This window comes from Ipomoea triloba, chromosome 14, assembly GCF_003576645.1.
Source record: "Ipomoea triloba cultivar NCNSP0323 chromosome 14, ASM357664v1".
Taxonomy (NCBI): Eukaryota; Viridiplantae; Streptophyta; class Magnoliopsida; order Solanales; family Convolvulaceae; genus Ipomoea; species Ipomoea triloba.
In genome coordinates this window covers 8633985-8643549 of record NC_044929.1, presented here as the reverse complement: position 1 = coordinate 8643549, position 9565 = coordinate 8633985, and the positions used below count along the sequence as shown (strand labels likewise).

The window sequence follows — 9565 nt, the reverse complement described above, 5'->3', positions numbered from 1 at the left end:
AAGTCGTAAAAAATGAGGTGATCAAACTTATGGATGTGGAAATGATCTACCCTATTTCGGACAGCACATGGGTCAGCCCAACTCACGTAGTACCAAAGAAAGGATGAATCACGGTCACTGAGAATGATAACAAGGAGTTAATCCCTACAAGGAAGATAACTGGATGGAGAGTCTGTATCGACTATAGAAAGCTCAACGAAGCCACCCGTAAAGACCACTTCCCACTGCCCTTTATAGATCAGATGATTGAAAGAGTAAGCGGGTACGGCTACTACTGTTTCCTGGACGGAATGAGCGGATACTTTCAAATTCCAGTAGCTTTGGAAGATCAAGAGAAAACAACATTCACTTGTCCGTTTGGTACATTTGCTTACAGAAGAATGCCATGTGGTCTCTGTAACGCCCCTGCCACCTTCATGCGTTGCATGTTGGCTATTTTTGAAGATTTCATTGGCGATTTCATGGAAGTTTTCATGGACGATTTCACAATTTTTGGAGAAACTTTTGAAGAATGCCTTGAAAATTTGGAAAAAGTTTTGAAACGATGCCAGCGAATGAATTTAGCATTATCTTGGGAGAAATGCTACTACATGGTCACAGAAGGAATTGTGCTTGGGTATAAGATTTCAAAAAGGGGAATTGAAGTTGACAGGGCTAAAACAGCAGTTATTAAGACCCTACCACCACCGCACAATGTTACATCTTTGAGAAGCTTCTTGGGACACGTAGGATTTTATAGAAGGTTCATAAAAGATTTCTCAAAAATCGCAAGGCCATTGACTAAGTTATTACAAAAGGATGCCATCTTTGAATTAAACAAAGATGCTATGAAGGCATTCCAGAGTTTAAAGGATGTCATGGTACATACTCCAATCCTTGTAGGACCAAAATGGGATCAACCCTTTGAGTTGATGTGTGATGCAAGTAATTTTGCAGTTGGAGTTGTGCTAGGACAGAAAAATGACAAGAAATTTTAGCCTATCGCTTATGCTAGTCGAATGTTGACTAAGCCACAGCAAGCCTACACCACGACCGAGAAAGAACTGTTTGCAATGTGTTTGCGTTAGATAAGTTTAGATCATATCTTTTAATGTCAAAGGTCGTCATTCATACTGATCATGCGGCTATCAAGTTTCTTATGTCTAAACTGGAAGCAAAGCCAAGGTTGATCAGATGGATTTTACTATTACAAGAATTTGACGTGACTATCGTGGACCGTAAAGGAGTTGAAAACAGTGCAGCAGATCATTTATCAAGGTTAGAGTGTGAGAAAGGACAAGATATAACTGGGGATGTGAATGAATATTTTCCAGAGGAAAAACTGATGGGTCTCTATCTCACACCTTGGTATGCGGATCTACCTAATTATCTTGTAGGGGGAGAGTTACCGGAATTTTTAAATATACACGCCTGAAGAAAATTAATAGCAGAATCTCGCTACTACTTCTGGGACGAGCCGTATCTTTTCAAAGTGTGCGCAGATCAAATAATTTGACGTTGTGTAACAGAGGCTGAAGGACATGAAATCCTAGGAGAATGCCATCGAATGGGCCATCACTCAGCTAACCGAACTACTCGGAGAGCACTTGAAGCAGGATTTTACTGGCCCTCAATATTTCGGGACGCTCAAATCTATGTAAGGAACTGTGATAGATGTCAGCGAACTGGTAATATCACTGGAAAAGACGAAATGCCGCAAAATTACATCTTGGCGTGCGAAATTTTTGATATATGGGGACTAGACTTTGCAGGACCATTTCTGGACTCCAAAGGTTTTAAATATATTCTTATCGCAGTAGATTATGTCTCCAAATGGGTTGAAGCAGAAGCGCTTCGGAACAATGATGCAAGAAGTGTAACAAGATTTCTGAAAAGATTATTCACAAGATTTGGAGTTCCGCGGATTATAATTAGCGATAGGGGAACACATTTTTGAAACATACCTATGCGAAGACTACTTCAAAAGCAAGGTATACAGCACCGAGGAGGAGTCCCCTATCATCCTCAGACTACCGGGAAAGTCGAGAATGCAAACAGAGATATTAAAGCCATATTGGAAAAAGACAGTAGCTCGGCATAGAAAGGATTGGGTTGACAAGCTTAACGATGCATTATGGGCTTTCAGGACTGCTTATAAGACACCGATAGGTACTACTCCATACAGATTGGTATATGGCAAGGCATGCCACCTTCCAGTTGAAATCGAACATAAGGCATATTGGGCCATTAAGAAACTAAATGAAGATCTATTCATAGCAGGGCAGGAGCGAATGTTTCAACTGAATGAACTAGAAGAATGGCGTTTGTTGGCTTATGAAACATCCAGATCTTACAAGGAACGATCCATGTTTTATCACAACATGCATATCAGGAAAAACAAAGAATTCATTGAGGGAGATAAAGTGTTGTTATTCAATTCCAGATTGCGATTGTTTCCTGGGAAACTTAAATCGAGATGGACTGGGCCATATATAGTTACAAAGGTGTTTCCTTATGGAACCTTGGAGATCATGCATCCAGAAAAAGGATCTTTTAAAGTAAACGGCCACCAAGTCAAGAAATACTATGGAACAGAGAATTCGAAAGGGACAATCCAGTGTTGCAGGCTAATACCCTGGGAAGATGAGTAGCACAATCTTCATGACATTTTCGTCGGGCTAAAGACGTTAAACGTAGCGCTAACCGGGAGGCAATCCGTTATTTACCATGCTTTATTTACTATCTTTACTTTATTATGTCAAATAACATCCGAGTTGAAATTCCCTATTTTCGTAGATTCCATATTTCCATGCAGATCTCGTTGCAAGAACATGAGAATCATACATCCAAGCATTTTGAAGCAACATGACATGGGATGCTTACTAGGTCATCTACCTCTTATCCCTGTTTATCTATTATTTGAACCTCATGTTTTCATTTTAAAGTGTGGAAAAATGTATGTTTTGTTGTTTCTCTATTTTATTACATTCTAAATCAACATCGAGGACGATGTTTGGTCTAAAGTGTGGAAAGAGTTGTAGCTGTGCTTGAAATGAAAAATCTTAATTAAGAGCTCTATCTCATTTATTTGAAAAATAATCAAGCCACAAGCATGTGTTGTTATTCATTCTATCTTCGAAGAATGCTGAATCTGTGCCAAAAAGTTTACTCTTTGAATAACCTTGGAAGTACCCCTACCTTGACCTTTAAAAATTTTTGAAAAGTTGTATGCTTGTGTGGTATTCACCTCATATTTTGTAAAGACCTTAGTTAAGGATCTCTCGAAGTGGGAGTGTGCAACCCCTAATTTCAGAAAGATAAATTAAGCGAAGCCCGGAATTGAATAATCTTAGAATAGAACATGGGGCAAAAGGAGAGCTTTCTGTGAGTATTGAGTGAAATATCCCTGTTTTCCCTAAGTAAAAGGCATGAGGGGTTGTTGTTCGGAGAAATGAGTAGAAAAGGCAAAAAGGCCAATCCCCGAGATAAGATACGAGGAAAGCCATCTCGGTAGGTGGTGAACAACCATAGTCTTCTAAATACACAATGTTATATCTGGAGTCGGTTGTTCACAATAAAATGGCCCTAGGAGATGAGAAAATTGAGATGAGGGAAGCTGCTTCGCTAGGATTCAAGCTCCCATTGCACTGCCTTCGAAAAAAAGCATGGAGCTCCATGTGAAGTCGGGTTACTTGACGATGTTACCCTAGGAAGTGAGAAAAATGAGTAACCGCTCAAGCCACTAGCGGAGAGAGGCCCATGGATCTATTTTCACTTACTTTTATGTTGGGCTTTGGCGAAAAGGGAGGTCGATTGATTAGGTTTTGTACATCGTTCCCACTAGGGGGATCAGCTTAAGGCCTTTACACAATGAGAGGTGAATGAAATTTTGGACTGTATGCTTGATATTGTGGAAACTAACTAACTGTCCAACTTGTGACCATAAGGGGTTTTGCTTTGTTTGAATATTCATAGCAGTGTATGGCACATTTTTATCATTCCTTGAAGATATTGTGAAGGATTTCACATCTCCTGGTAGATTGTGTTTTGAATGAATGCTTATCATGGAGCATATCTCTAGCTTAGATACTTTTGGCATCTAAATGAGAAGGTTTTGAATGCACAAATTGCTCGTGGACGAGCAATCTAAAGTGTGGAAACTTTGATAGACGCCAAAAGTACCTATTTATCTATAACTTATTAAGTTGATTTCTTGCTAAAAATAAGTCTTAGAGAGTGCAATTACGTGTTTACATGCTATTTTACTAACAAATTGCAATTGAGTGCTGTGTGGAGTGTTTTGTAGAATTCCCACAGGAATGAAGGCTGAAATCAATCGAAAAGGAGCATAAATCATTGAAAGGAAGAATCAATCCACATGGGAGCACACGAAGACCAAACTGGAAACAACAAAAGAAAACGAAAATGAAGAAACCACACCCACGAGCCTCACACGCGTGTGAGCTGGCGTGGAAATATTCCAGTAACCATCCACGCCAATCCACACGCGTGTGGCAGACGTGGGACGGCACCAGAAAACCTGCGCGATTTTTAGTATTTAAGGGACATTTCAACTAGGTTTAGGGAGTCTTTTGCCTCATATTTCATTCCACAATTTTTAGGTTAGGTTAGATAGGATTAGAGAAGGAGGAGGAGCTCTTGGAGAAGAGAACTAGATCTCCATAGCCTTGAAGATCTTTTGGGTAACTTCTTCCATTAAAAACTTGTTTTCTCTTTGGCTTTCTCTTACCTTTCATTTTTCCTTAAAGTCGTTAGCTTTTTATATTGATCTTGTAGATATGTTTTTTCTCGAGGAAATGTAAATGTATATTCTCGAGGGAACGAGGCATGCCCCGACCCAGATCAAAACATCTAGTACATGCTGTACATTGTTACAACCAAAACAGTGGCAAAGCCAACTAAGAAAAACAAGATGGAGGAGGATTAATCCTATGCTCGAATAGGTGGAGGCCATTTCGTGGAAGTGAATTGGCATGTCCAACCATTGAGATCCTCTCCATATATATAAAGCTGAAAAAATGGTCCAAATACATGGGAGGACCAAAAAAACCAATACAGCAAATCAATGAAACATGTCCACATTATGTAATGGGATAAAGGTAGAAGATGACTCGGTACACGTCTTTGGCGATGTTTTTCACTAGGCCATCGATGGGCAACCGATCTTCATCGTGGTGAACTCTATTTCGGTTTCTCCATAAGTGATAAATTGTGCAAATAAGAGCAATGGTAATTGCCTTCGAACGCAAGCGTGCTCCTCCGTGCAATCTGTTGATCCACTTGATTGAGCTCTTGATTGCATTCGTGCATTTGTGAAACCCAAAATGCATCCGGACTTGATTCCAAACTTGTAATGAAAAGGGGCATTTAAAGAAGAGGTGTTGAGCCGTTTCTTTATCACCCACACACATTGAACAGTCGGTATTGATGTCAAGAAAAGCAAGTCTATCCTTTGTTGGTATTCTTTGATGAACGGCAAGCCATGTGATAAATGAAAATTTGCGGGGAATGTAAGATCTCCATACAAATCTCCATGCAAAAGCTGGTTGAGATTTCTCTCGAAGAAGGTCATAGATCTGTGAAACCTGAAACTTGTTGTTGTTCACAGAGTTATGAAGGAATTCCTTTGCATTTTGCACTCCTCCCTTGGCCAGTGAGATCTTGTCTCGGGCTTCAAAAATCTTCTTGAATAACGCAGAGTCCCTCTTATTTAGGCAGAACTCCCAAACATCATTACCATTTAGATAGACAGAATTTACCCAACGGATCCAAAGCGAGTCCCTCTTGGAGTGTATGTCCCACAAAACCTTTGAGAAGAAGGATGTGTTCCAAACTTTAAAATCATGGATGCCAAGCCCTCCTTCTTCCTTTGGAAAGCAAATCTTATCCCAAGTGATTAGGGAAACTCGCCGTCCCCAAAGAAATATTACATTAGCAGGAAGGGGAAAATTTTGAATCCAAAAACTAATAGTACCTTGGATTACTGAAATTATGAGCTCAAGTCGTCCAGCATATGACAAGGTGCATCCCTTCCATTTTTCGATTAACCGAGTGATTGCTGTAATGAGGGGGGAAAATTGAGCAACTTTGAGCCTCTGCCCATCAAGAGGAATGCCCAGGTATTTTACCGGGAGTTGGCCTTTTGGCATTCCTGAAAAATCCAGTCTATTATCCCGGATCCCTGCTACAAAGATGTTAGATTTTTCAATGCTAACAGTTAACCCCGAAGTTTCTTCCAACTCCTTTAGAGCATTAAGGAGGATGGTGACCGATGCTGGATTTCCTTTTGAGAAAAGCATTAAATCATCTGCAAAGGCGAGGTGTGTAATACCCAATTGGGAGCATTTCGGATGAAAGGTGAAAAGTGGGCTGTGAGCCTTAGTTTTGAGTACCCGTGAGAAGTACTCAATGCAAATGGTAAAGATGAGAGGGGATATTGGATCCCCCTGTCGCAGGCCTCTTTTCCCATCAAAATGTCCATAAAGGCAGCCATTAACTGAAATTGAGAATGATGTTGAGCTTACACATTCCATGATCCAATCAATGAATTTTGTTGGGAAGCGAAGACCCTCCAACGCCTCCTTAATGAAATCCCAATCAATGGTGTCATATGCCTTTTTGAGATCAACTTTAATCATGCATCTCGGAGAAATCCTCTTCCTGGAGTAGCCACGAATTAATTCTTGTGCAAGGAAAATGTTGTCTGACATATTTCTTCCTCCCACAAAGGCCCCTTGAGCTGGATCAATGATAGATGGTAACACATCACTCAATCTCTTTGCATGGACTTTCGCAATGGTTTTATAGAAAACATTGCAGCAAGAGATTGGTCTAAAATCCCCCACGAATTGGGCTTGTAAGTTCTTGGGAATCAATGCAACTACTGTATGATTCAATTGCTTGAGCAGAATGCCAGTTCTGAAGAATTCCATGACGGCACCGATTATTTCGTCCTTGAGAAATCTCCAATTTTTCTTGAAAAACGCTGATGAATATCCATCTGGCCCTGGTGATTTTTCATCATTAATATCAAATAAGGCCTCTTTGATTTTTCATCATTAAACTCGGTCCATTCAGGAAAAAATCCCGGTCACAGCTTCTACGGTCCCTTGCCTGCCCAAACAGCTGCTGGAAATGATTGACAAATAGGGCACCAACTTGGTCAATTGATGTCGTTGGCTCACCATTATGATCAAGAACAAAATTGATTGCCCCGTCCCGATGTTTCTTACGAATCAAGTCATGAAAATACTTGGAACCTTTGTCGGCATGAAGTAAGTGTTTGGTTTTTAGCTTTTGACAGAAATATAAACGTTCTGCCTCAGCCAAAAAACAAGCATGCTCCCTTAGACTCTTGAGTCTTTCACGATCCTCATCTCGGGCAGATTCAACTTCAAAATTCTGGATGAAAGCTTGGAATTCCTCATTTGCTCTCTTGGCCTTTTCAGAGATGTGCCCGAATTCCAACTTGTTCAACTCTCTAAGGGGCCTTTTGAAAGCTTTCAATCTTATAGCAAGGATATATTGCTTGGATCCCCTAACGATACTGCCCCATCTTTCCTCCAATATAGATTGAAAGTTGGGGTGAGTGATCCACATGTTAAGGAATTTGAACGGCCTATTCCCACCACCGGAATTGTTAAAAAGCTTAACAACCATTGGGCAATGATCTGAAATGCAATCAAACTTTAAGAATTCCACAAAGCAAGCAAGGCCCGAATTAAGCCATGGTATGTTAATGAGGATGCGATCCAATTTTGCTTTGTGCACAGCATTCCACAAAATCTCTAGTCATATAACTTGTCGGGATTTGTCCTCCTCGCTTCTCTTCTGGGTCTTTCACCACATTAAAGTCTCCCCTAATCATCCAAGGAACTGATTGAAGAGGTCCAAGGGAGATGAGTTTCTCCCATAACAATCTTCTTTCCACTACGGAATAGAGTCCATAAACTGCAGAACACAAAAAGTTCTTATTTGTTATCTTACACCGAAGAGAACAATGAATAACCTGTGGAGACACATCAAGGACGGAACAGTCCACTTTAGAGGGATTCCAAGCGAGAATGATCCTTCCTCTCTGAATAATATTGAAGTCCACAAAGCAATGCCAATTGCTAAAGTGCGTTTGAAATAAAAGATCCACTTTATGGGGTGGAAGTTTGGTTTCAAGAAGTCCAAAAAACGAAATATGATGTTGCCTTACAAACTTGGCAACCCTTCCCATTTTGAGAGCCTTATTAAGCCCTCTTACGTTCCAAAATGCGAGGATCATTTGGAACCCGAGATGGGTTGCCGTCTACCACCGCCACGGGCCAATGGTTTACCCCCCACTGGCAGGGAAACAAAACGATTTCCAGCACGGCTACCTCCAGCTGTACCCTTGTCTTTTGGAGGGGATAGAAGTGCATTTTTAAAACTTGTCTTTGGTCCTGCTTTTGCCTTGCTCCTTGTACTCATCCCACTGGTATCTGGAGCATTGGGTTGCTTGCTTCTATCATCTGGTTGATCTCCTTGTTCTGCATCTAAAGATTCAGTCCCATCTAAAGAGGAAGTACCATCTCGTTCCTTACCCTCACCTGTCACGGATTGGGTATCCTCTTCGGTTTGTTTTGCAGCCTCATCTGATGAGGCATTATCTGGCCTTTGATCCTCAATCTCTGGAATAGAATCGATATTAGACGGTAAATCAGAGCAAGGCTCTACTGCCTCCATTGCCTCAGGACAAGGCTCGGGATGCATTGATTGGCAAGGTAAATCGGTGCAAGGATTGGGAGCGTCATTTGTTTGGGGGCACGGCTCCTGGATATTAGTATGATATTCCGAAGCAGCGCCTAGAGAATCTTGTCCCTTATAGACGGAGTTGTTCGGACTTGATGCCTTGGTTGCAACCCATTTTGCAGCTTTGCCCTTTTTGTTTCTCTTTTTAGTCCAAGGCTTTTTCCCGGTGCATTCATCCATAAGGTGATCATTGCTTTTGCACTTGGTGCAATAACATGGATTGAGTTCAAAGGTGACTTTCTGCCTAAAAGAATTCCCATTTGGCATATTCACCACAACAGAATCTGGAACACGTTTTGATGTATCAACATCAATAAGAATCCTAGCAAATTCATCTCTGCCCATGCGTTGTGTGACACCCCAACCTCACACAGGCTGAGATAGATAAAACTTAGCATAACAGCTGCCTATCTCAACCAACAAACCAAACATAGCGGAAGCGAATTTAAAACCTAAGGGGCGTCATGCCACATCTAGGTAAGATAACACAACCTAGATGCACAGGCTAACCATAAAAGCTGAACTGTATAAACGATAGTCCTCAAATATATCTCAAACATCCAACAACTAAACCAAAGTACATAAAATTCTCAAAGCGGCACACAGGCCAAAGCATAAGTCTAAAAACATAGCCACTATCTAAGCCTCCTCATACGGGTATATCTATATCGCGCTCACGCAAAGGCTTTAAGGCAAACCTGAAAAACACACGAAGAACCATTAGCAAAAGACTGCTAAGTAACCACCATTCACACCCGCAAGGAAGTATAGATATACATATAAGTTT

At 40.9% G+C, this 9565-nt stretch overlaps 2 protein-coding genes across 2 annotated transcripts; one reads left to right on the top strand and one right to left on the bottom strand.

Annotated features, from left to right (window-relative positions):
* Positions 1–554: 554 nt before the first annotated feature.
* LOC116003900 lies at positions 555–2630 on the top strand. The gene is made up of 5 exons (XM_031243841.1): positions 555–860; positions 1100–1328; positions 1509–1855; positions 1971–2305; positions 2423–2630. Exons 1-5 carry the CDS (start codon positions 555–557, stop codon positions 2628–2630), a joined length of 1425 nt encoding a protein of 474 aa, XP_031099701.1.
* A 2451-nt stretch (positions 2631–5081) lies between these two features.
* Positions 5082–9123, bottom strand: LOC116003899. The gene is made up of 4 exons (XM_031243840.1): positions 8325–9123; positions 7771–7950; positions 7095–7670; positions 5082–7006 (listed from the first exon to the last, which is right to left on the bottom strand). The coding sequence occupies exons 1-4, from the start codon at positions 9121–9123 to the stop codon at positions 5082–5084; spliced, it is 3480 nt and encodes a 1159-aa protein (XP_031099700.1).
* Positions 9124–9565: the final 442 nt, after the last annotated feature.

Excerpts from the sequence above, each read along its gene's own strand:
- LOC116003900 (XM_031243841.1), top strand. The coding sequence starts at position 555 with ATGAATTTAGCATTATCTTGGGAGAAATGCTACTACATGGTCACAGAA. Across the intron at positions 861-1,099 it reads AGAGTTTAAAGGATGTCATG|GTCGTCATTCATACTGATCA; the intron begins GTACATACTCCA and ends TTAATGTCAAAG. Across the intron at positions 2,306-2,422 it reads GAACTAGAAGAATGGCGTTT|ATTGCGATTGTTTCCTGGGA; the intron begins GTTGGCTTATGA and ends ATTCAATTCCAG.
- LOC116003899 (XM_031243840.1), bottom strand. The coding sequence starts at position 9,123 with ATGGGCAGAGATGAATTTGCTAGGATTCTTATTGATGTTGATACATCA. Across the intron at positions 7,951-8,324 it reads TGTTTCCCTGCCAGTGGGGG|TTTATGGACTCTATTCCGTA; the intron begins GTAAACCATTGG and ends TGTGTTCTGCAG. Across the intron at positions 7,671-7,770 it reads TAGAGATTTTGTGGAATGCT|ATCATTGCCCAATGGTTGTT; the intron begins GTGCACAAAGCA and ends ATTGCATTTCAG.